General features: G+C 40.3%; 1 protein-coding gene across 5 annotated transcripts in view; it reads left to right on the forward strand.

Moving 5' to 3' along the window:
- IFT80 (intraflagellar transport 80) overlaps window positions 1-26585 on the forward strand; it is a 78711-nt gene that overhangs the window by 4072 nt on the left and 48054 nt on the right. For 4 of the 5 annotated variants that reach the window (XM_060197576.1, XM_060197577.1, XM_060197574.1 and 1 more), the window contains exons 2-4: window positions 11595-11676; window positions 13246-13469; window positions 22408-22518. In XM_060197576.1, the coding sequence (XP_060053559.1) occupies window positions 11642-11676; window positions 13246-13469; window positions 22408-22518 (370 nt within the window). In that variant the 5' untranslated portion in view covers window positions 11595-11641. Of the gene's footprint in view, window positions 1-11594; window positions 11677-13245; window positions 13470-22407; window positions 22519-26585 lie in introns of those variants that run through there. The other variant, XM_060197578.1, reaches the window with a different exon arrangement.

Here is a 26585-nt window from a genome sequence, read left to right on the forward strand (position 1 = left end):
CTTCTCTTCCTTTCTCTCCAAAATATATCTCTTAAAAAAAATAAAGGGAGAACAGAGAGGACAAATACTACAGCACTTCCCCACCATTATTTTTATTCTCTTTTCTCCTAAACTCAATTTATCAGTAAATCCTATAGGCTATTCTTGTACAGTATACTCAGAATGTGACCATATTATTTGTAGCTCTCTTGCCTTCCTCATCCAAGTCACTGATCTTCTGAATTATTGAAATCCTAGCTGATCTTCTTTCTTCCAGTCTTGCTCATCCTTCAGTAGGACTGATCAATTTATTATTATTATATATTTTTATTATTTTTATTTATTTTCCCTTTTGTTGCCCTTGTTTTTTATTGTTGTAGTTATTATTGTTGTTGTTATTGATGTCATTTAGATAGGACAGAGAGAAATGGAGAGAGGAGGGGAAGACAGAGAGGGGGAGAGAAAAATAGACACCTGCAGACCTGCTTCACTGCCTGTGAAGTGACTCCTCTGCAGGTGGAAAGCCAGGGGCTCAAACCAAGATCCTTATGCCAGTCCTTGTGCTTTGTGCCACCTGCGCTTAATCCGTTGCAGTACTGCCTGACTCCCTATTTTTATTATATTTTTACCAAGCAGACTGACTGACTTTTTTTTTTCCCTATTTTACCAGAGCACTGCTCAGCTGGTAGTATTGGGGATTGAACCTGGGACCTTTGGTGCCTCAAGCACAAAGGTCTCTTTTTATAATTATTATACTATCCTCCCCAGCTCAGATTGATTTTTAAACTTATTTTTTATTAGAGATTTAATATTGATTTACAAAATTGTGAGGCAACAGGGGTGTAATTCCGTACAGTTCCCACCACCAGAGTTCTGTGTCCCCATCCCTTCCACTGGAAACTGCAGCAGTTCTCTCAACAATATGGGATGATTTTATAACTATATCTGTGTATATATGTTAGCCCCCAATTATTTATTTATTTATTTCATTTTTGTTGCCCTTGTTATTTTTATTGTTCTTGTAGTTATTATTGTTGATGTCGTCGTCGTTGGATAGGACAGAGAGAAATGGAGAGAGGAGGGGAAGACAGAGGAAGAGAGAAAGAGACCTGCAGACCTGCTTCACCGCCTGTGAAGCGACTCCCCTGCCAGTGGGGATCCTTATGCTGGTCCTTGTGCTTTGCCCACGTGGGCTTAACCTGCTGAGCTACTGCTTGACTCACACCCCCCCACCCCCCACCCCGATTTTTTAATGGGCCTGAGCTCACATCCTTTCTAATACACCCCTATACCTATTACTACTTCCAAGTGTGAGACTAATTTTTTAAGTTAATTTTTTTTATATTTATTTATTTTATTGGATAGAGACAGCCAGAATTCAAGAGGGAAGGGGAAGATAGGGAGGGAGAAAGAGATACCTGCAGCACTGCTTCACCACTTGCAAAACTTTCCCTTTCAGGCAGGGGCAAGAGTTTGAATGTGGGTCCTAGCATATATAATATGTGCTTTCTAATCAGGTGCACCACTACCTGGCCCTTTCAGAGTGATTTTTTTTAAATGTTAAGTCAGACTGTATCACTCCTTTGCTCTTAGCCCTCAATTGTCTTCTCAATTTATTCAAAAGACAAACCCAAGCTTTCATTGTGGTTTTCTAAGCCTCTACATGGTCTGCAACCCTCTCCTCCCCCAATTTCCTGCTACTCCCTTTACTCACTGGTTTAGTCATGTTGACCTTCATGATCTGACCTATCCTTAAAAAATTACTGGTTGCTGTAATTAGTTGAGTTGAAGGTCTCAGTGTAGCAACAGTAGTCTGGAACTAATGCAGTAATCTAGGGGGAGATGATAGTTGCTTTAGACTATGAAGAAGTTTCTGAGAAGTCACCAAATGCGGAGTATGTTTGCACAGATAGGCTGGCAGGTTTGCTGATACATTTCCCCCACCACCCTCCCATCTTAAGCCCCATAAGTATTCTACCCATCCCACTATATCCAAAGATAACCTATCAGTGATTTGTAGTATTACCTCCTCTCTCCATTCTCATGATCCCCAAATACCACTACCTTGGGGCAGGACCCCACCCACATCCACTGTCCAGACTTAAAGCAACTCTGTACTTTCCAGAATTGACTCTTCCCTAATAACTACTTTTCTTCTGCTGCTCAGGCTCACATCCATATGCAGATGACTCAGCTAAATGTAGGGGAAGAGCTTTCTGAGCAAGGGAGAGTCTTTCCAATGACTCCTTGTCACAGCATGTTTCTGAATGGTTGTCATTTCCTTTATTAAACAACTGCTGTGCCTTTAAATTTATATGGAATTATCATTTATTTTGATGGGGAATTATTCTGGGTGAAGGTAGATAGCATAATGGTTATGCAGACAGACTCTCATGCCTGAGACTCCAAAGTCCCTGTTCAATCCCTGCACCACCATAAACCAGAGTTGAGCAGTGCTGTGCTAAAAAAAAAAATTACTCCTAGTTATTAATAGTTCTGATTTGCCTTTGCTCTTTACATTTTTTAAATTTATTCATGAGAAATGATAGGAGAGAGAGAAAGGAACTCGGGACCTAATGCTTGAGAGAGTCCAATGCCTTATCCACTGCTCCACCTCCCCGACCACCTCTTTTAAAATTCTTATAAGATGACCCAGAGGTGGTACAGTAAATAGAACAGAATGCAGGACTTAGCAAGCACAAAGCCCTGAGGGTTGAATTTCTGAAACACTTTATTTACCAGAGTGATGCTCCGGTTCATTCCTTGATTGCTCTCTCTCAACCCCCCCTGTAATCAATCAATCAATCAATAAACACATCTTCAATAGTGTAGAGGCCTAGGCAAAGTGGATAAAGCCTTGGGCTCAGTTGTGAGGTCCTGAGTTCATGCTGTTTCTGTTTCTTCCTCTCATTAACAAATAAATTGGGGCTAGGTGATGGTACAGCTGGTAAAGCGCATGTGTGTATACACACACACCCCAGGAATTTGGGACAGTTAGCATATGAATGACATCAGCCTGAGATGGAGCACACTCACAAGGGACTATGGGTGCAGGGACTATATAAGCAAGTACTTGGCAGCCCCTTGCTCTTCTGATTGGATTACCTTCATCATGGCATTCTCTTGTTGGTGTGGCTTCAGATTGATCCTGGTATCTTCACGTGGCGATCTTGGGTAGCTTAGTTGCAGACTTTGGACTTTTGCCTATTTTCTTAACTAGACTTCTCCCCTCACATTCACAATAATTTTTATGAATAAACCTCTCGTTGTTTAACCTTAAATGGAGCCACGTGTTGCTTACACACATACACACACACACACACACACACACACACACACACATTAGTGCAAGGAATCAGGTTCAAGCTCTTAGTTTCTATCTGTAGGATGGAAGCTTCATGAGTGGTGAAGCAATGCTGCAATGCTGTCCTCCTTTCTGTCTTCCTTTATCTCTGAAATAAAAATTAAAAAGGTTGTTTTTTTATTTAGTGGATTTGTCGTGCAAGCACTGATCCCTGGTGGCAATAAAAATTTTTTAAAATATATTTATTTATTACAGAGAGAAAGAGGGAGAGAGGGTGCGTTTCACTTGATACAGAAAGAGTGAAATAGACAATCCACAGTACCACTCTACTACATGCCATGCTGGGATTGAACATGGTATTTAAAACAAGCAAGTCTGATGCTATACCATTTGAGCTATTTCCCTGCTGCTACAAGAGGATATAGTCAGGCTTGGAAGGTGGCACACCTGGTTAAGTGCTTACATTACAGTGTGTAAGAACCCAGGTTCAAGGCTCTGGTCCCCACCAGCAGGGAGGAAGCTTTAGGAGTGGTGAAGCAGTGTTGCAGGTGTCTCTCTCTTTCTCTCCCTCTATCTCCTCATCTCCTTTCAATTTCTCTTGGTCTCTATCCAATCATAAATAAATAAAAATAAAAAGGATATATTCTTATGTATTCTTTCTCTCACTACAATATACAACTTAATACTTTTTGTTGTTGCACTAGTGCAGTTTCACCACACTCAGCCCACTTTTTCATTCAGATAGACAGGGAGAGAAACATCACAGCAGCATAACTGCTCCTGGTGCTGGTAGTACTCCTATGTGGTACCAGAGCCAGGACTCCAACCTGGGTTATGCCTAGTACCTGCCCAGTGTGATATCTCGGTGACCTAGTTTCATAATTTTGAAGCAGAACAGAACACTCCCTAAGTGAACTGAAAGAGAGAGAGAGGTTTCTTATGCTAGTTGCTGCATAAAAACTTCAGGTTTTTTTTCCTGTGGTCTGAACATTTCCCTCTCCCCAGTCTACAAAAACAAAACAAACAAAAAATAGCAAAGTAAACAAACAGAGTAAGCATAAAGGGTTCTTTGAAGTACAGCTGCCTGTTTATCTAAAATTATCTTCCTGGATTGAGGGAAAGAGAAATTATTAAAGTAGACCTACTGAATTCTTATCTATAGTTAGCACGTCTTTTGACTTACTTAATAGTAATTTGCTACTTGGTAAAAAGTTTTTCTTTCCCTTCCTTTCTTCCTTTATTTTTTCCCAGTTCAAATTTCACTTTTTTGAGGAAATGTTGATTCACAGGATTTTTGGTGTCACCAGGGTACATTGTTGCAATTCTCCAAGAGAAACCTGTTTTTTTTCTTTATTTATACCTTCATTTAATTTTTTTTAGATTTGTTGTATTATTCAGAATCCTGTAACTATGAATTATATTTATGATTTATCGATTTTTTAATTTGTATGTTTTGGGTGGAGGTAGATAGCATAATGATTATGCAAAAGCCTCTTAGGCCTGAGGCTCCAAAGTCCCAGGTTCAATCCCCTGCACCACAATAAACCAGAGCTGAGCAGTACTCTGGTTAAAAAAAAAAAAAAAATTAGGGAGTCTGGCGGTAGCGCAGAAGATTAAGCCACGCGCAGCGCGAAACACAAGGCCTGGTGGTGTAATCATCCTTGTTCGAGCTCCCTGCTCCCCACCTGCAGGGAGTCGCTTCACAGGCGGTGAAGCAGGTCTGCAGTTGTCTTTCTCTCCTCCTCTGTCTTTCCCATCTCTCTCCATTTCTCTTTGTCCTGTCTAACAATAATAATAACTACAACAATAATAAAGAGGAAAATAGGGAAATAGCTCAAATGGTATAGCATCAGATTTGCTTGTTTTAAATACCATGTTCAATCCCAGCATGGTATGTAGTAGAGTGGCACTGTGGATTGTCTATTTCACTCTTTCTGTATCAAGTGAAACGCACCCTCTCTCCCTCTTTCTCTCTATAAGGGCAACAAAAGGGAAAATAAACAAATATAAAAAAAAGAATCCTTAAAAAAAATCAAGGCCAGGTGGTGGCACACCTGATTTAGTGCACATGTTACAGTGTGGAAATACCCAGGTTCAAGCCCCTGGTCCCCACCTGCATGTGGAAAGCTTCACAAGTGGTGAAGCAGGTCTGCAGGTGTCTCTCAGTCTCTCCCCCTCTCTACCACCCCCTCCTCTCTCAATTTCCCTCTGTCTCTAACCAATAATAAATTTAAAAATAAATAAAAATAAAAAACATATCTTTTTAAAAAATATTTTATTTATAAGAGAGAAGAGAAGCCAGGGATAGAACCAGAGAATCACCTGACATATACAGTGCCAGCTCAGCCACTCATTATCAATAGTCCAATGCTTTATCCACTCTCCTGGGCTGGTTAACTTAATTTTGCCTTTTCATGACATGGTTATATAGGTCTTATTCATTTTTTCTCTCAAATTTTGGCAATTACACTATAATTTTATGTGACTTTTATAAGAGACTTATTATTGTCCTCCTTAAATAATTCACTTGTTTTTCACATTGCCATCAGGGCAGCTATAAATGTTGGGCAGTATACCAGCCCCCAATAGAATATAAATTTCAGAATGGATAGGTCTGTGGATAGTGTCATATTTCTATGTAGATTCCAAAACTAGGGCCCTTAAAATGTATCTTAGTCCTGGATAAGACCTTGGGAAGATTCCCCCCCCCCCAGGGTTATTACTGGGACTCTGTATCTATACAATTTCACCACTGGGCAGATTTATTATTTATTTGCTGTTGTTATTTGTATTCTAATTTTTTTTAACCAGAGTACTCCTTAGCTTTGACTTTTAGTGCTGCTGGGGATTAAACCTAGCACTTCAGAGCCTAGGATCTATCTGAAAGTTGTTTGCATAACTATTATGCTATCTCTCTAGCCATAGGGAAGATATTGTAATGTTTCTTTCCTTCCTTTCTTCCTTCCTATTAATTATTTATTTATTGATAGAGACAGCCAAAAATTGAGAGGGAAGGGAGAGATAGAGGGGGTGAGAGCAAAAACACTTAAAACACTTACTTCACGTGGTCCATGAGGTGGCACAGTGGATAAAGCACTGACTCTCAAGCATGAGGTCCTGAGTTCAATCGCTGGCAGCACACATACCAGAGTGATGTCTGGTTCTTTCTCTTTTCCTATCTTTCTCGTGAATAAGTAAAATATTAAAAAAAAAAAAAAAAAACCAAAAAACAAAAAACACTTGCTTCACTGCTCAGAGTTTTCCCCCTACAGCTGGGGACTAGGGGTTGGACACTAGTCCTTGCATATTGTCTTCTCCCTCTTTTGTGAGTCTGGCTAAAGGTTTGTCGATTTTGTTCATTCTCTCAAATAACCATTTACTTTTGTTGATCTTTTGTATGGTTTTCTTATTTTCAGTGTTACTGATTTCTGCCCTAACTTTAGTGATTTCTGTCCTTCTGGTTGCTTTAGGGTTCCTTTTTTCTTCTTCTAGGACTTTAAGATGTGCAATCAGGCTGTTTATTTGTGCTTTTTCTTGTTTCCTAATGTGTGCTTGTATGGCTATGAACTTCCCTCTCAGTACTGCCTTAGCTGTGTCCCAAATATTTTGATAGCTTGTGTCTTCATTTTCATTGAACTCTTGAAATATTTTGATGTCTTCCTTTATTTTCTCTTTGACCTAGTAGTTGTTAAGTAGTGTACTGTTGAGCTTCCACATTTTGGGACTCTTACTAATCTTATGTTCATTGTTAAGTGTTAGTTTCATTCCACTGTGGTCTGAGAAGATGCTTGGGATGATTTCAATGCTCTTGAATTTGCTGATGCTGTCTTTGTGGCCCAACATATGGTCTGTCCTTGAGAATGACCCATGTGGACTTGAGTAGAATGTGTATTCCAGTTTCTTGGGATGAATGACTCTGAAAATGTCCAATAGTTCTAGTTTATTTATCTCCTCATTTAGCTCCCTCATGTCTTTTTTGATTTTCTTCCTTCATGATCTGTCAAGTTGAGAGAGTGGGGTGTTGAAGTACCCTACTATGACTGTGTTGCTGTTAATATATTGCTGTAGCTCTTCCAGTAGATGTTTGATGTATTTAGATGGCTTCTCATTTGGGTGCATAGGTGTTAATAATTGTTAAGTCCTCTTGATTGACTGATCCACTGAGCATTAAGTAGTGTCCATCCCTATCTTTTTATTTATTTTATTTATTTATTTTTTAAAGGGATAAAGCACAGTTACTCAGGCTCTGTTTATTAATAAAGGCAAAATGGACTATCTTTTTTTTTAAATTTTTTATTTAAGAAAGGATTAATGAACAAAAACATAAGGTAGGAGGGGTACAACTCCACACAATTCCCACCACCCAATCTCCATAACCCACCCCCTCCCATGATAGCCCTCTCATTCGCCAGCCCTCTGGGAGCATGGACCCAGGGTCATTGAGGGTTGCAGAAGGCAGAAGGTCTGGCCTCTGCAACTGCTTCCCCACTGGGCATTGACCGGTCGGTCCATACTCCCAGTCTGCCTCTCTCTTTCCCCAGCAAGGTGTGTCTCTGGGGAAGCTGAGCTCCAGGACATATTGGTGGGGTCTTCAATCCAGGGAAGCCTGGCCAGCATCCTGGTGGCATCTGGAACCTGGTGATTGAAAAGAGAGTTAACATATGAAGCCAAACAATTTGTTGAGCAATCATGGATCCCAAGCTTGGAATAGTGGAGAGGAAGTGTTAGGGAGGTACTCACTGCAAACTCTAGTGTACTACTGCTTTCAGGTATATATTTTGCAGTAGTTTATGGATATGTGTGCACATAAGCTCTCTCTCACAGAAACTGGTGTATATCTAGGTTATGGGACTTTGTTAGAAAGTGAACTACCTGAGATGAAATTGGAGTGTACTATAAAAGGAAAGGTCTTACCCGAGTAATGAAGCTGAAGGGTTGTCATTCCACACGTGAAGTCTCTGGACACAGTCTGAGGTGAAGCACGTTGAGGTGGCAATCGTTGCGTTGGTCATCCCTATCTTTTTAAATTTTATTTATTTTAAAGTCTATCATGTCAGTTATGAGAATAGCTGTTCCTGCCCTTTTTTTGTGGGCCATTGGCCTGTATGATAGTTTTCCACTCTTTCAGTGTGAATCTGTGTTTGTCTTGTTGAGTTAGGTGGGTTTCCTGTAGACAGCATATTGTTGGGTTGTGTTTTCTGATCCATCTTCCTACTTTGTGCCTTTTAATAGGTGAATTCAGGCCATTGACATTTATTGATATCAAAGATTGAAGATATTTTAATGCCATTCTTGTAGATTTTTAGAGTGTTCTGATATGTGGCCTATTTGTGGTGGTCTGACTGTTTATAGGAGACCTTTCAGAACTTCTTTCAGGGTAGGCTTGGTGATAGTTGATTCTTTTAACTGTTGCTTGTCTGAGAAGGTTTTGTGAGAAATAGCCCAGTTGGCTGTAGGCTTTTCATTGATGTCTATCAACCCTGTCTGACTACAGACCCCTGACTTTTACATGTCAATGTGACTACAACCATGCCTTTTTTTTCTTCAAAATTAGCTTAGACTTCCCAGCCCCTTCCTAAATCTCCCATTCCCATTATAGCCACATTGTAAACTCAGACTTCCTGGCCAAAAGCCCCTTCCTCAATCTCTGTTTCCCAGTATAGTCACATTGTCCTGGCCAAAATCCCCTTCCTTGCACTTCCTTTCTCAGTATAGTTCCTCCTACTATCCGCCCCCATCCCCTTTTCCTGAATGTGGTTAGATTGTGAGCCAATTCCTTCTTGCCAAAGGGGAAGAGGACAGGTTGTTCCCATGTCCAGTAGTGTGTAAAAAAGCTCTGAAGATTGCCTTTGGTGTGCTAGCTGGTTTGTACCCTTGCACGCGCACACACACACACACACGTAAAACTTTTGCTTTGCTCATGACTCTACGCTATCAGTACTTGTTTTAAGGCATAGAAATAGTGTGTTTTGTACTATTTCCCACAGTTTTTATGCCTCCATCTAGTCTGAATGACAGTCTAGCAGGTTACAGTAGTCTTGCTTGAAACCTTTTTTCATTGAGCACTCGATAGATGTCTTGCCATTCTCTTCTGTCCTGTAGTGTTTGTGTGGAGAAGTCTGCTGCTAATCTTTTTTTTTAATCTTTATTTATTGAATAGAGATAGCCGGAAATCAAGAGGGAAGGGAGTGATAGAGAGGGAGAGAGACAGAGAGACACCTGCAGCACTGCTTCACCACTTGCAAAGCTTTCCCCCTGCAGGTGGGGACCCGGGGCTTGAACCTGGATCCTTGTGCATTGTAATACGTGCACTTAACCAGGTGCGCCACCACCCAGCCCCCTCTGCTGCTAATCTTACGGTTTTTACTCTGTAGGTGACTCTTTGTTTTTCTCTTGTAGCCTTCAGGATCCTTTCTTTATCCATATTCCTTTCCATTTGAAATATGATGTGTCTTTAAGTCTGGGTTAATTCTGTTTGAGATCCTCTTGGCTTCTTGAATCTTTATGTCTTTGATGTTTTCTCTAGTCTAGACTAGAGAAGTTCTCAGCTATTATGTCGTGAAGAATGCTTTCTTTCCCTCCCTCTCTTTCTTCCTCTGGTAAGCCAATAATGCGTATATTATTTCTTTTGAAGTCATCCCATAGGTCTCTGTTGTTGTTTTCAGTATCTCTTAACCTCTTTTTTTGAGATCTCTTACTTCTTTTTTAGTTGTCTCTAATTCATCCTCGATCTTACTAATTCTGTCTTCAGCCTCAATTATTCTATTTCCTCTCCCCTATACTGCTTTCTGGAATTCATATATTTTGTTATCCTGTTCAGATACTGTTTTAGCTTATTCAGCTAGTGTGTTCTTAGCTCAGCTATTTCAATATTTAGCTCTCTAATAACCTTGAAATAATCAGTGTTTTCTTCCAGAGTCTATTTGTTGTTTTTGCATTTCTGATGACAATTCTTTCAAACTCTTTGCTCACTCCTGTGACTATTTCCTTAACTAGTGTTTGGATGTTGACCTCATTATTTTGTGCTTCAACCTTTAGGGGGCTTTTAGCTGGATTCTTGTCCTGGTTCATTTCTCCAATATTTCTTCTTGTTGGTTTAACCATTTTATATAGTATGTTATGAGGTCCCTCTCTCAGTACTTTTCAAATTATTGATCACTCTTGCCTGGATTGACCTGTGTCTAAGTAAGGTAATTAAAGAGTTCACAGTTGTGGAAATTGACAGTTGTTTCAATAGTATTTTAATCCCAGAGTTGGAGCTTAGTGGCATAAAAGCCTCTTTTGTTCTTTTTCTTTCCTGTAGGCTATGAGAGCCTAAGGGCTTTTAAACTCTTAAGTAGGCTTCTTAGCTTAACCACTGACTCCTGATCAAGAGGTTAAGCAGGGTGGGGCAGAGATAATCCAGTGGTTATGCAAAGAGACTTTAATAGCATCACCACTAGGCCACTGAGGTATAGATCTTCTCCTGAGTTTCCTTGTCAATTCTCTGTCCCCTAGTGTCAGCACAGGGCCTCCCTGCCACTGCTCCAGCTTCTGAGGGCAATAGCAGTGGAGACTCACAGTTGCATTTGGTGAGTCTTAGGGGAGTTCTCTCCTCCCTTCAGCTGTCTTTTTGTTGGTGAAACAGACTGGAGGTGGTGTCTCAACTGGTAAACTGCTGGACTGTTACCAGCCATTAATCTCTCCCTAGGCTCCTCTCTGTCCACGAGCCACACCTGTTTGTACTTACCGGTGATTTGTTGGGTTCCTGTAGTCGTTCTAGTCCTGTCTTGTTGCAGTCCCAGGTAGTCTCCTTTGGTATTCCTAGTTGGCCCCAGGAGAAGAGAAGAGAGAAACACAGCTGCTGCTGCTCCATAGCCCTGGCTGCAGAAGTCCCCTGTTGACTAGTTCTTGCATATTGTAACATGTGCGCTCAAGGAGGAACACCACCACTGGGTATAATGTTTCTATTAAATAGAGCACCAACTATGATCTGTCATTGAAAGATTCATATTTTATAGAATCTTTTGATTTGGCCTCAGGAAAGCCTTTGGAAATTAACTCTCAGAGTAGACTGAATGCTGTTGGACATTTGTAAAATTGTTTCATGCAGTCTGTTGGGAATCTTGAAGTCAGCCCAGTGACTCCAGTCTTCCTTTGCCAGGATTAACACATTGTCCAGTTTTTATAATGTATCTATTCCAGCAGGCTTAAAGTATTTCAGTGTTACTTGAAGTGCTAAAATATTTTTTGTTTTTATTTATTGTGTATGTATGTATATATATTTGTTTTTTAATCCAGAGTTTATATTTTCTTCCTTTCATTTTTACAGTGAACACAATCAAGCAGCATTTTAAAATTTTGCTGGAAAGTGGAGACATGAGACTGAAGATATCACTTTTAAAAGAACCAAAACATATCCTTTTAATAACTACAAACCTACTGTGACTATCTTACTATAGTACTGTTAAAAGTTTTCTTCTATTTTTGTATTCTAGATAATGAATTTTTTTTTCATTCTTTTAATGGATAATTTTTTTCACCAAATTGTTTTTGAAATAGTTGAGATCATGTCCTGCAGGCACTTCTTCACAGCAAATTATTTGGTCAGATGTTAGCTTACTTTTTTCTGCTTGCAAAGCTTCCCTTCTGCAGGTGGGGATTGGGAACTTGAATTATGGTCCTTGTGCACTGTAACACATGTGCTCAACTGGGTGTGCCACCACCTAGTCCTCAATTTATATGTATTTTAATGATACTTATATGTATCATTTACATTTTGTATGCTTATTTAACCTATTTGAGTTAAGATATGATTCCTCTTATTCTTCCTTAAATTATTTTTAATCTTCTTTTGTGTAACCTCAGGATTTTGTGCTATATATATATTGTATATACTTTTAGTATGACCAAATGGTTGCTTTTTCCTTTTCAAGGTGAACAGTAAACAGTCTTTTTAGACTTTCTAGTTCTTGTAGTCCTCTCACTTATCCCATATTTTGGAGATATGTCACATACATCATATATATATGTGTGTGTGTGTGTGTGTGTGTGTGTGTGTGTGTGTGTGTGTGTGTATTCATAGCAGTTCATTAAAAGATCTCTCCTTTAATATTCTACATATTTATTGGATAGAGACAGAAATTCAAAGAGAAAGGGGAGATAGGAAGAGGGCCACCTGTAGCACTGCCTCACTGCTTGCAAAGCTTTCGTTTTGCAATCTAGGGGTCTGTGGGCGTGAACCCAAGTCCTTGTGCTTTATAACATGTGCTCAGCTGGGTGCATTACCACCTGGCCCCCTATTTAAATATATTAGTGCTTTTAGATTATATATATATTTTTACCAGAGCTCTGGTTTATGGTGGTGCAGGGGATTGAATCTGGGACTTCGGAGGCTCAGGCTTGAAAGTCTGTTTGCTTAACCATTGTGCTATCTACCCCCACCACTCTGTACATATTTTATCCTTTTATAGGTTTTACTTTGTTTAGGCACAGAATTTATATTGGAACACTTTTTCTTTCTGTAATTGCCTAGTTCTACTCAGATCACTATTTCTGAATCCTGAAATTCTAAGTTACTTTTTTATCTGTTTCTTTGAACTCTTAAAATCTTCCTCTAGGGTGGGGATAGATAGTAGACTGGTTATGCAAAGAAACTCTCATGCCTGAGGCTCCTAAATCCCAGTTCAATTTCCTGCACTACCACAAACCAGAGCTGATTAGTGTGCTGCTTAAAAAAAAAAAAAATCTTCCTCTAATATTTGTGTTATCATGGTGCTATCTCTGTGGCCCCTTTCATTTGTTCTCACAATAATTTTGATACTTATTTTCCTGTAAATGGAAAGAATATGAAAGTCAAAAAGTGAAAAGTGTATTTATCAGCTTGTTTCATTCTATTTTACTTCCTCTTTATAAACTGCATATGAACATTATTTTCATTATGTAAGAGTTCTGTGTCTTTTATTTCTCTTTAACATGATGACACATCAAGAATTAGTAAGCTGTGTGGGCTGGACTACTGCTGAAGAACTGTATTCATGTAGTGATGATCACCAGATAGTGAAGTGGAATCTGCTAACCAGTGAAACAACTCAAATAGTAAAGCTTCCTGATGACATTTACCCAATAGATCTTCACTGGTTTCCCAAAAGTTTAGGCATCAAGAAACAGACTCAAGCTGAAAGCTTTGTCCTCACCAGTTCAGATGGTAAGGTTTTAACAAATGACATATACTCATCTGTGTATTTAAAAAATACAGTACCACAAATAAAATAAGTAAGGGGTTGGCTGGTAGCTCATATGTTACCATGCACAAAGACCCAGGTTCAAACCCCTGGTCTCCACCTGCAGGAGGAAACTTCATGAGACATGAAATAGTGCTGCAGGTGTCTCTCTGTCTATATCAAATAAAAAAATAAACAAAACAATACCTTAGTATTACATATGCTTTAAATTGTTTTACAAATATGATATTTGCAACTGTGTATTTTATTTTTTGAGATTTACTTATTAGAGAAATCAAGAGGGAAGGAGAGATTGGAAGAGAGGCAGAGAGACACCTGCAGCACAGCTTTACCACAGCTTCACTTGTGAAGGTTCCCCTCTGCAGATGAGAATTAGGGGGCCGGGAAGCTGGCTCAGCAGCAGAGTGCACACTTGGTGTGCATGAAATCCTAGGTTTGAGCCAAGCACTTCATAAAAATAAGACAGAAACAGAGTCGGGGCTGGGCAGTGGCGTAACAGTTAAGTGCACACATTACCCAGGTTTGATCCACTGCTCCTCATTTCACAAGTGGTGAAGCAGGTCTGCAGGTGTCTCTCTTTCTGCCTATCTTCCCTGCCTCAATTTCTGTCTGCCCTATCAAGTAAAAGGAGAAAGAAAGGAAAAATGACTGCCAGGAGCTGTGGCTTCATCATGCTGGCACTGAGAAAGAAAAAGTCATGAATGGTGGGGCAGTGATCTAGTCTTCCATTAAAAAAGAAATAAAAATAATTGAATTATAAAATGTGCTATAATTCATTACCCCCAATAAAATAATAATAATAATAATAATAAGAGCTGCTATGTGAAGGAACTCTGGTATAAAATAAATAATAATAATAAAAAGAGCTTCTATGTGAAGGAACTCTGGTATAAAACCTTTTGTGAAGCCTTAAAAAAACACATTTAGTGAAAGTTTATTTTTGTATGTCCACTTTTATTTATTTTTTAATTTATTGGGAAATTAATGTTTTACATTCAACAGTAAATACAATAGTTTGTACATGCATAACATTCCCCAGTTTTCCAAATAACAAAACAACCCCCACTAGGTCCTCTGTCATCCTTCTTGGATCTGTATTCTCCCCACCCACCCACCCCAGAGTCTTTTACTTTGGTGCAATATGCCAATTCCAGTTCAGGTTCTACTTGTGTTTTCTTTTCTGATCTTGTTTTTCAACTTCTGCCTGAGAGTGAGATCATCCATCTTCATCCTTCTGTTTCTGACTTATTTCACTTAACATGAATTTTTCAAAGTCCATCCAAGATCAGCTGAAAATGGTGAAGTCACCATTTTTTACAGCTGAGTAGTATTCCATTGTGTATATATACCACAACTTGCTCAGCCACTCATCTGTTGGTGTATGTCCATTTATAATTAAACTTTACAAATACATTGTGTATTTATTTCTTTTTTATCAGTAGCTAGTGATCATTGATCTCATTCTGATATTTAGGTTAACCATCAGTCAGATAATTTTTGCTATTAACTAGTCTGCAAATGTACTCCTGTATATTTTTTCCTAGTACTCTATTTCAGGCCTTCTTGTGTTTCCATGAACATTTCCTTTTAAAAAGATATTTTTAAAATTTCCTATAATTAGGGAGATACAGAGAGAAAAATATATACATACATACACAGACACACACACATGCGCGTGCGTGCGCGCGCACACACACACACACACACACACACACACACACACAGAGCGAGAGCGAGAGAGTGAGAGAGAGAGAGAGATGGAAAAGTACAGCTCAGCTCTGGCCCATGGTGGTATTGTGTATTGAACCTGAATCCTCAGAACCTCAAGAATGAGTATTTTACAGAACCATTATTCTGTCTGCCCTGTCTTCTATGGACATTTCTGATGGCCCTTTTAATTAAAAAAAAAAGTTTCATATATAATGTATATCCTCTGTTCCTTTTATTTTTATATTTTTCTTTTTAATTTATCATTTATTTAATAACGAGATTGATTGTACATCTCAGAATTTATCTAAATTAAATATTATTTCTTTTGTAAATCAATAAAATTATAGTAAATATATATATATATATATATATATATATATATATGTTTTTTTTTTTTTTTTTGCCTTCAGGATTATGGCTGGGGCTCGGTGCCTGCACTATGAATCCACTGCTCCTGGAGGCTATTTTTTTCCTTTTGTTGCCCTTTTTTATCATTGTTGTTACTACTTTTATTGTTGTTGTTGGATAGGACAGACAGAAATGGAGAGAGGACGAGATGATAGTGGGGAGAGAGAAAGATAAGACATCTGCAGACCTGCTTCACCGCTTGTGAAGTGACCCCCCTGCAGGTGGGGAGCCGGGGGCTTGAACCAAGATCCTTAAGGCTGGTCCTTGCGCTTTGCGCCACCTGCGCTTAACCGGCTGCACTACTGTCCCGCCCCTTTGATTATATTTTCTTTTCAACCCCACACCTAGCAAATAATTAGAAATAACTTAATTTCGGGGGTTGGGCGGTAGCACAGCAGGTTAAGAGCACATGCATGGCACAAAGCGCAAGGACCGGTGTAAGGATCCCAGTTCTAGCCCCCGCTCCCCACCTGCAGGGGGGTCGCCTCAGATGCGGTGAAGTAGGTCTTCAGGTGCCTTTCTCGCCCCCTTTCTGTCTTCCTTTCCTCTCTCGATTTCTCTCTGTTCTATCCAACAGCAGCAGCAATGATAATAATAACAACAGCGATAAACAGCAAGGGCAACAAAAGGGAAAAAAAAGTCTCCGGGAACAGTGGATTCATATTGCAGGTACCGGAGCCCCAGCAATAACCCTAGAGGAAAAAAAAATTAACTTCTAGTTTTTGTCTTCCATTTAAAAATTAAAATTTATTTCATAAAAGACAGTGAGAGAGCGATCTGAGCACCACTTTGGCACTTGAAGACTCACACATATAACCTCCCTAGCTACTGGTTTGCTTATTTTCCCCATGAAATAGAAAGGCCAGAACAGAACCGTGGCATGTGTGGTACTGGGGATTGAATTTATGACCTCATGCTTGCAAGTACTGAACCCTATCACTGCACCACCTCCTGAACTATCATACATTTTAAAATCATTATGGAAAAGCTGGAGCAAAGAACCAAAATAGTGAGCCGGATGGTGGCACACCCAGTACTAAGCACAAGGATACAAGCAAGCATCCAGGTTTGAGCCCCACTCCCCACCTGCAGGAAGGACACCTCATAAGCAACAAAGCAGGTCTGCAGTTGTTTAGCTTTCTGTCACCCTCTCCTCTCTTGATTTCTTCCTGTCCAATTAAATAAAATTGGGAAAACAAAAATGGCCACCAGCAACAGTGGATCTGTAGTATTGGCACCAAGCCCCAGCAATAACCCTGGAAGCAAAAAAAAAAAAAAAAAAAGGAGATGGACCAAGATAACCAAATAGATTACTTTGGGTTTTCAATATAATCATTAATTTATTAATTTAATTTAAAGTAACTATTTATTAGAGAGAGGGAGAGAGAATCAGAAGATCACTATGGCACATGTGAAGCTGCTGATCGAACTCAGGACCTCATGCTTGAAAGTCCAGTGCAACTACAACAATAAAAAAAAGGGCAGCAAAAAAGGGAATAAATAAATATTAAAAAAAATAAAGTCCAGTGCTGTATCCACTGTATCATCACCTGGCCCACTAACTTTATATTTATGCTTTGTTGTGGTTATGGTACTCAAGCGGTTTGTAGGAATCAAGCAAGACACAAAAGCCGATGATTATGTGCCAGACCTATGCTGGCAGCCCTAAAGCTTTCTCCCTGCAGAATATGAGAGGGCATGGATCTGGGCTGTCACCCTATGCCAGCAAAGCATGTGTCAAACTTGAGCCAGACTTTCCAATTCACAGTGAGAACTAGGGCTTCCAAGACCTGCCCCACAGTTCCACATGGTCATTGTGCTCTCTAAAAAGTAAAGTACGGGATGCTGGGCAGTGGCACAGCTGGTTGAGCTCACACATCAGCATGCTCAAGAACCTAGGATAAAGCCCTTGCTCCCCACTAGCCGTGGGGTGGGGGGGCGACATATGCTTCAGAAGTGGTGAGGCCAATCCATAGGTCTCTCTTTTTTTATTTTATTAATTTAAAAAATATATATTTGTTTATTTATTGGATAGAGACAGCCAGAAATTGAGAGGGAAGGGGTGATAGAAAGAGAGAGAGACAGAGACACCTGTAGCACTACTTCACCATTTGCAAGTCTTCCTCCTGCAGCTGGGGACCCGGGGCTCGAAGCTTAATATGTGCGCTCAACCAGGTGTGCCACAACCTGACCTCTCTGTAGGTCTCTTTCTTGCTCTCTATCTCTACCTCCATTCTCAATGTCTTTCTGTCCTATCTAAAAAATAGAAAGAAAGAAAAAAAAAAGCCATTGGGAGCAATGGATTTGTAGTGCTAGCACTGTGCCCCAGCAATAATAAATAAATAAGTAAATAAATAAAGAGAAGGAAGAATATGAGATGATCTCACTCATAGACAGAAGTTCTTCTTCTAGCGTTTGCCCTTCTTCTGTAGCCAGTCAACAGCGTCAGGTTGAGCCTGATGTAAAGTTTCGAGACCTCCTTTGAATCTGGAGAGGTGGCAGTCGTTGACTATGTGGGTCATAGTCTATCTGGAGCCGCAGGGGCAGTTCGGGTCGTCTCTGGCTCCCCAGCGATGGAACATAGCGGCGCACCGGCCATGGCCTGTTCCATAGCGATTGAGGAGGGCCCAATCATAACGTGCTAGGTCAAAGCCAGGTTGACACTTGCAGGGATCTGTGATGAGGTGTTTGTTCTTTACCTCAGCTGACTGCCAACTCTGTTTCCAAGAGACTGGAACAGAGAAGTTCAGTGTAGGCGTAGGGGACCAGATTGGGTGACTAGACGTCAAGCGTTGGACAGGGTGGGCGAAGATATCCGCGTATATTGGTCGAGCGTAGACTTGGGAAATGAACTTAGATGATGCCGCATCCCGATGAATATCTGGCGGGGCGATGTTGCTAAGAACTGGCAGCCATGGAACCGGGGTGGAACGGATGGTTCCAGAAATGATCCTCATGGAGGAATATAATTTGGAATCGACCAAGTGGACATGGGGGCTACGGAACCATAGACAGAAGTTGAAAAATAAGAACAGAAGGGAAAACACAAAGCAGAACTTGGACTGGAGTTGGTGTATAGCAGCAAAGTAAAAGACTTGGGTGGGGCAGAGGGTTCAGAAAAAGCAGGAGGGGGAGGGGGAGGAGGAGAAATGTATGGAAAGGTAATGTGAAAAACAGGAAGGAGTCAGCCCCTATCACCATGTGGTCTCTTGAAGAAAAAAAAAAACTAATTATATAATATGACAGAGTGACACATAATGTGCCCTCCTGCACATAAAAAAGGGAATAATTCTGTTAGTGGGAATGGGTGGAATGGGTGAGTCAAACAACCATATGTGGGAGTCGGGCGGTAGCACACGCAGGATAAGCGCAGGTGGCGCAGAGCGCAAGGACCAGAGTAAGAAGCCCCTGGCTCCCCACCTGCAGGGGCGTCGCTTCACAGGCTGTGAAGCAGGTGTACAGGTGTCTATGTTTGTCTCCCCCTCTGTCTTCCCCTCCTCTCTCCATTTTTCTCTGTCCTACCCAACAACAACGACATCAATAACAACAATAATAACTACAACAACAATAAAAAACAAGGGCAACAAAAGGAAATAAAAGAATCATAAAAAAGAACAACAAATAACCATATGCTTTTATGTTTTTTTAAGATTAAAAAAATATATTTATTTATTCCCTTTTGTTGCCTTTGTTGTAGTTGCTATTGTCGTCGTTGTTGGATAGGACAGAGAGAAATAGAGTGGGAGGAGAAAGGGGAGGAGCGAAAGACACCTGCAGACCTGCTTCAGCGCTTGTGAAGCGACCCCTCCCCTGCAGGTGGAAAGCCAGGGGCCCAAACCGGATCCTTATGCCGGTCCTTGCGGCGCTTAATCCGCTGAGCTACCGCCAGACTCCCGCATTTTATGTTTAAAGTCGTCTGTATTAAAGTTCACCAGAGAAATGTTTTAGTCACTTTAAATACCTGAATAAAATACTCTCAATGGATTTTTGGTGTTAGGCCGGAATCTCAGAAAGGCTCAAATTAAAGGTGAATATAACAGGCTGAGCAGTGGCTCACCTGTGGAACACACACATTACTATGAACACATATCTGGGTTTAAACCCCCAACAGGGGAGAAACTTCATGAGTGGTGAAGCAGGGCTGAAGACGTTAACTCTTTCTCTCTCCTCCCCCCCCCCATTTCCGTCCTATCAGAAAACAAACCATCAAAAATAATAAATATGGATAAAATGGCTGTGAGGAGTGGTGAGTTTATCCTGCGGCCACTGAGTCCCAACAATAATCCTGGTGGCAACATAAAAATGTAAAACTGAAATAAAATAAAACCTCATATAAAATTTGATTAAGCATATGCATTATTGTTTTACTGCAAAAAAAAGTTATTTTTATTTGAGGAAAGTTTCTCATTTCTTTGTACTAAATTATTTCACTGAAATTATTGACTCTGAATGGTGTGGGAGGTGGTACAGAGGATAAAGTATTGAATTCTCAACTATGAGGTCCTGAGTTCAATCCTCGGCAGCACATGTGCCAGAGTGGTGTCTGGTTCTTTCTCTCTCTGCCTATCTTTCTCATGAATAAATAAACAAATTTTTTCAAAAAAATTATTGACTCTGGTAGGTATATACTACTAGACTTCACAATTATCAAAACCACACTGATCGCTTATTTGTTTCTTGTAGTACTTGTTCTTTGTACTGCTGATTTGTCCCCTTAACATCACTTACATGTACACTTATATCCTTCTCTCTCCTTTCTTCTCTTTTTTTTTTCCTCTTTTTTTCCCCCCACTGTCATTACCAAAACTTCACTGCTCCAGCCTGATTTTTTATTATTTTTACTTAGTACTTTAATTTAATTTATTTATTTTGGATAGAGAGAAATTTAGAAGGGAGAAGGAGAGACAGAAAGAGATACCTGCAGCACTGTTTCACCACTCAAGAGTTGTTTCCCTCTGCAGGAGAGGGCTAGGGACTTGAACCCAGGTCCTTGCACACTGTATCATGTGTACTCTATTAGGGGCTGCACCGCCTGGCCCCCCAGCTAACTTTTTTAGATAGATAGATATCAGCCACAGGATCAAAGCTTCCTCCAATGTGGTAGAAGCTGGGTGCTTATATCCTTTAAAGTTGTATAGTTTACACACAAACATACACATACATTTTTTGAAGCTATCAACCAAGTGGTCTGCTGCTTTCATTTTGTCTACCTGTTGCTTGGCACAGTATAAAACCTATCAGGCAAAAAACAAAAACAAAAACAAAAAAACCCAAACAAACAATCCTACCAGGCAACTATTTTAAAACTCAAGGTTATGAATTTTATTTTTATTATTTATTTATTTATTTACCTAAACCAAAGCAATGCTCAGCTCTGGCATATGGTGGTGTGGGGGATTGAACCTGGGACCTTGGAGCTGCAGACATGAGAGTCTCTTTGCATAACCATTATGCTATCTACCCCCCACCCAAGATTATCAATTTTAAATTGATTAAACAGGAGGTCTTAAACTGAAGGGGCTCTAAATCCCATTAACCTACTTAAGCAAACCAAAATGTAAGCCTATAAGTGCATTAGAAAGCTAACATTTAAGGACAACCAACTACTAACACTCAACTAGATTGTCAGTCATAGTCGATCAGTAATTTCCTTACTTTGCTTCTACAGGAAAACCCTGTAAAAGTGTCCCCCTACAGCCTTGGGAGGTGGCAAAGTAACTAGAGCACTGAGCTTGGAAGCAGAAGGCTCCAACTTTGATTTCTGGCATCCCATATGCCAGAGTGATGCTCTGGTGTTCTTGTTCTCTCTCCCCCTCCCCCATTTTGTGTTGATAAACAAAAATTAAAATCTAGATAAATAATAAAGTGCTCTATCTAGATTTTTAAAAGTGGCTCCTGAAGTCTTATCTTTCTTACCATTTCCTTGTTTGACACTGCCTGATTCTAATAGAATTTTTTTATAATTTATTTTATATGTTTATTACTAGCTAGAGACAGAAAGAAATTGAGAGGTGAGAAGAAAATAAAAAGGAAGAGAGACACCTGCAGCTCTACTTCACCACTTGTGAAGCTTTCCCCCTGCCCATATGGACTAGGGGCTTGAACCCAGGTCCTTGCACACTATAAGCATGTGCTCTTAACCAGGTGTGCCAGCGACTGGACCCTCTAATAGGATTTTTGTACAACTCTTAAACTTTATTATTTTTAAAAAGACCTCCTTATTTATTTATAAATTAATAAGAGAGAATGGAGGAGAGAGAGTGAGAGTATTACTCTGATGATGTCAGGGTTTGAACTCTGGACTTCATGCTAAAAAGTCCAATGCTTTATCTACTGTGCCACATAGTAGCATGCTCTTAAATATTTATATACCTCAGTTTATCTTTTTAACACAATTTTGCTATTTTAGGGGTCCTCTCTTGTACAAGACTGCAACATGATACTTAAGTAGAAGGCTTTCTAGATGTTTTTCTTGATCCCCTTTGACCATATGCCAGCAGAGTTTTCTTTTTTTTTTTTCAGCTGAGTTTTCTTATCCCTCTGAACTTTCACAGTATTCTATGCTTATTTCAATTATAACCCTTGCTTCAAGAGTCTATTTTTGCTTTTGTGCATGTTTGCCAATTAATATATTGTTCATTGAAAGCAAGAGTAATTAAATATGTTCTATACTTTTATCTTTCTAGTACTTAACAATATGCTAACTAGTCTACTAGCAGATAACCAATACCTGTTGACTGGAAAAATTATTTTAGTAAATTTCTCAAGTATAATATCTTTTAGGTAAATTTCATCTGATTTCTAAGTTAGGAAGAGTGGAGAAAAGTGTAGAAGCTCACTGTGGAGCAGTACTTGCAGGAAGATGGAATTATGAAGGAACAGCATTGGTTACAGGTGAGTTGTCTGCAAAAATTACATTTTAAGCAATTTTTTTTTTATCACCAGGGTTACCACCTGGGGACTACCACTCCCCCCTCTCCTGGCAGCCATGTTTTTATTTATGTATTTATTTGACTTTACTGATATATGAGAGATGGGAGGGGAGATAGAACAGGAAAGAGAGACAATCGTAGCTCCATGACTTGTGAAGCTTCCCCCCTTGCAGGTTTGGACTGGGATCTTGAACCTAGGTCCTCATGTATGGTAATGTGTGTGCTCTACTGAGTGCACTACCACATGGCCTTGAAGTTAAATTTTTTAAATCTTCCAAAGGAATAAGAATATTTTGTTAGCAGTTGTATACTTGATTGTCTAATCATAAATAACAGCACAGTACTGATCTAGACAGGTATGCGTTACTTTTTCTTTTTTTTATGTTTTAGAGAGAGAAATAAACGCTGGCACTAAAGCTTTCTTCAATGTGGTGAGGGCTGGGTTTGAAACCTGGTCATGTGCATGGCAGACAGCGAACTCTCTAAGTGAGCTATTCCCCAGCCCTATGTATTATGTTTTAACCACAATATTAGTTTTTCATTAATGACTTATGGAGAAAGTGCTATAGACTTTTGGAATTGTTAAGCATGGTGGTAAATAAAACTAGTGTTTCTTCTTTAAAAAATAAATAAAAATAAGGGCCAGGTGGTGGCACGCCTAGTTGAGCGCACATGTTATAATGAGCAAGGACCCAAGTTCGAGCCCCTGGTACCCACCTGCAGGGGGAAGGCTTTGCGAGTGACGAAGCAGGACTGCAGGTGTCTCTCTGTCTCTCCCCCTGTCTATCTCCCCTTTCCCTCTTGATTTCTGACTATCTCAATTCAATGAATAAAGATAATTAAAAAAATGATCATTAGTTTCCTTTAAAAAAAATTTGAAAAGGGTGTCCAGCGGTAGTGCAGCGGGTTAAGCTCACATGGGGCAAAGCACAAGGATCTGCTCAAAGATACTGGTTGGAGGCCCCACCCCCCTCCCACTTACAGGGGAGTCACTTTGCAAGCGGTAAGGCAGGTCTGCAGGTGCCTTTCTCTCCCTCTCTCTGTCTACCCCACCTCTTTCCATTTCTCTCTGTTCTATCCAACAACAACAACATAATAACTACAACAATAATACTACAATAATAACTACAACAACGATAAAACAACAAGAGCAACAAAAGGGGAAAAAGTAGCCTCCAGGAGCAGTGGATTCGTGGTGCAGGCACCCCGAGCCTCAGCAATAACCTTGGAGGCAAAAAAAAAAAAGAAAAAAATTATTGGGCAGATGGCCCCACCAGTGTGTCCTAGAGCCCCGCATCCCCAGATCCCTGACCCAGTAGGAAAAGAGAAAGACAGGCTGGGAGTATGGATTGACCTGACAACGCCCATGTTCAGTAGAGAAGCAATTACAGAAGCCAGGCCTTCCACTTTATGCACCCCATAATGACCCTGGGTCGATACTCCCAGAGGGATAAAGAATAAGAAAGCTATCAAGGGAGGGGATGGGATACAGAATTCTGGTGGTGGGAATTGTTTGGAATCGTACCCCTTTTATTCTATGGTCTTGTCAATATTTCCATTTTATAAATAAAAAATATATAAATTAAAAAACTTACTTTATTTTATTATTATTTTTAATTTATTTCTTTATTGGGGAATACAATACAATTTACTGTTTCCCATTTAACAATACAACCCCCACTATGTGATTTATCATCCTTCATGGACCTGTATTCTCCCCACCCACCCACCTCAGAGTCTTTTACTTGGGTGCAATACGCCAATTCCATTTCAGGTTCTACTTGTGTTTTCTTTTCTGATCTTGTTTTTCAACTTCTGCCTGAGAGTGAGATTAAAAAAAACAACTTACTTTATTTTAATGAGAGAGATACAGAAAGGCACAGAAACACCAGAGCACTCAGCTCGCTCACCAGAGCTCAGCTCTCATTTTTTTTTTTTTTTCTAATTTCTCTATTGGGGGATTAGTGGTTTACATTTGACAGTAAAGTACAATGTTTGTACATGCGTAACATTTCCCAGTTTTCCACATAACAATACAGCCACCACTAGGTTCCCCACCTACCCACCCTCACCCCAGTCTTTTTATTTATTTTTTCTTTTAATCAGGGCACTGTTCAGCTCTGGCTTATGGAGGTGCAGGGGATTGAATCTGGGACTTTGGAGCCTCAGGCATGAGAGTCTCTTGGCATAACCATTATGCTATCTGCCCCTGCCAGCCCAGAGTCTTTTACTTTGGTGCAATACACCAACTCCAATACAAGGTCTTCAGTTCTGGTTTATGGTGGTGCAGGGGATTGAACCTGGCAGCCTGGAGCCTCAGTCATGAAAGTCTTCTGTACAACCATTATGTGGTCTCCCCAGCCAAAGCTTGTATGTTTTTTTAAAAGCCTCTTTTTCTCTTTTTTAAAATCTTCATTATTTATTTATTATTAGATAGAGACAGAGAAAATCAGGAAGGAGGGGAGATAGAGAGGGGGAGAGAGACGCCTGCAGCCCTGCTTTCATCACTCATGAAGCTTTCCCCCTGCAGGTGGGGACCGGGGGCTTGAACCTGAGCCCTTGTGCACTGTAATGTGTGCACTTAGCCAGTTGTGTCACCTCCTGGCCCCAAGTTTGTATTTCTTTAGAATTTAAAGTACTCTCTCAATTAGTTTCTGTCTCCTCCTGTCCTATGCCAAAGATTCTTATCTTCACCTGTTATGTAGTTATTTATTGGTGCAAAGTTAGTGATTTCAGATAATAAACTTGTTACTCTCACCATTTCTGTGGGACAGGGCACAGTTAAGCTCTGTGATTCTGTTCTAGGCTCATGAGGTGACAGTAGAAAATGAGGGTAGGCTGCACCTGGGTAGAAGGTTGACTGAGGTTGAGGGCTACAGGAGACTTCCAAGACATTCATCACATGACTGGGCAGGAGATCTTGGTTCCTTTCTATTGGCAGGGGCCTTTGGTTCTTCCTGCTTATGCTGTTCCATAGAACTTCTTGAACATTCTAATAATTTGAGGCCACTGGCTTCTCCTCAAGAGCAAGTAAGAAGGGAGACACAATATATTTTTGCCCCTCCCCACCTTCGGAAGTTTCTGTCACATTATCTCAGGTAGAAGGCACAAACAATAGACCACACTGAAGGAGAAATTAAGCTCCACCCATAAAAGAAGGAGCAACAGCTTGTAGATATGCTATTTTATTTTGTTTTGTTTTATTTTATTATATTTTATTTTACCTCCAGGCTATTGCTGGGGCTCGGTGACTGCACTACGAATCTACTGCTATTGCTGGAGCTCGGTGCCTGCCCTATGAATCTACTACTCGTGGAAGCCATTTTTCCCCCCATTTTGTTGCCCTTGTTATCGCCCTTGTTGTTGCTGGAGAGAGAAATAGAGAGAGGAGGGGGAGAGAAAGACAGACACCTGCATACCTGCTTCACCGCGCTTGTGAGGTGACCTGTAGGTGGGAGCTGAAGGCTCTAACCCGGGCCCTTACGTTGGTCCTTGCGCTTTGCGCCATGTACTCTCAAGCCACTTGCGCTGCCACTCGCCCCCCTGTATATAATGTTTGTAAAACCAACACAGCTCTTCCCTGGTCTTCCATAATCCTTTTGTCAGTGAGTCGTTCCTTCTTTTGCCTATTTCTTTTCTTTTCTTTTTAATATTTATTTATTTATTCCTTTTTGCTGCCCTTGTTTTATTGTTGTAGTTATTGTTATTGATATCGTCGTTGTTGGATAGGACAGAGAAAAATGGAGAGAGGAAAGGAAGACAGAGAGGGGGCAGAGAAAGACACTTGCAGACCTGCTTCATCGCTTGTGAAGCGACTCCCTTGCAGGTAGGGAGCTGAGGGCTCGAACCCGGAACCTTCGCCAGTCTTTGCGCTTTGCGCCACCTGCACTTAACCCACTGTGCTACCACCCGACTCCTCTGTTGCCTATTTCTTTAACTCCTCCTTTGCCAGCAGTTTCTCTTTCAGTATATGTATATATGTATATGCTCAGATGTCATTCATCTGGAAAATGAAGAAATAAAAATTCC

This window comes from Erinaceus europaeus, chromosome 9, assembly GCF_950295315.1.
Source record: "Erinaceus europaeus chromosome 9, mEriEur2.1, whole genome shotgun sequence".
Classification (NCBI taxonomy): domain Eukaryota; kingdom Metazoa; phylum Chordata; class Mammalia; order Eulipotyphla; family Erinaceidae; genus Erinaceus; species Erinaceus europaeus.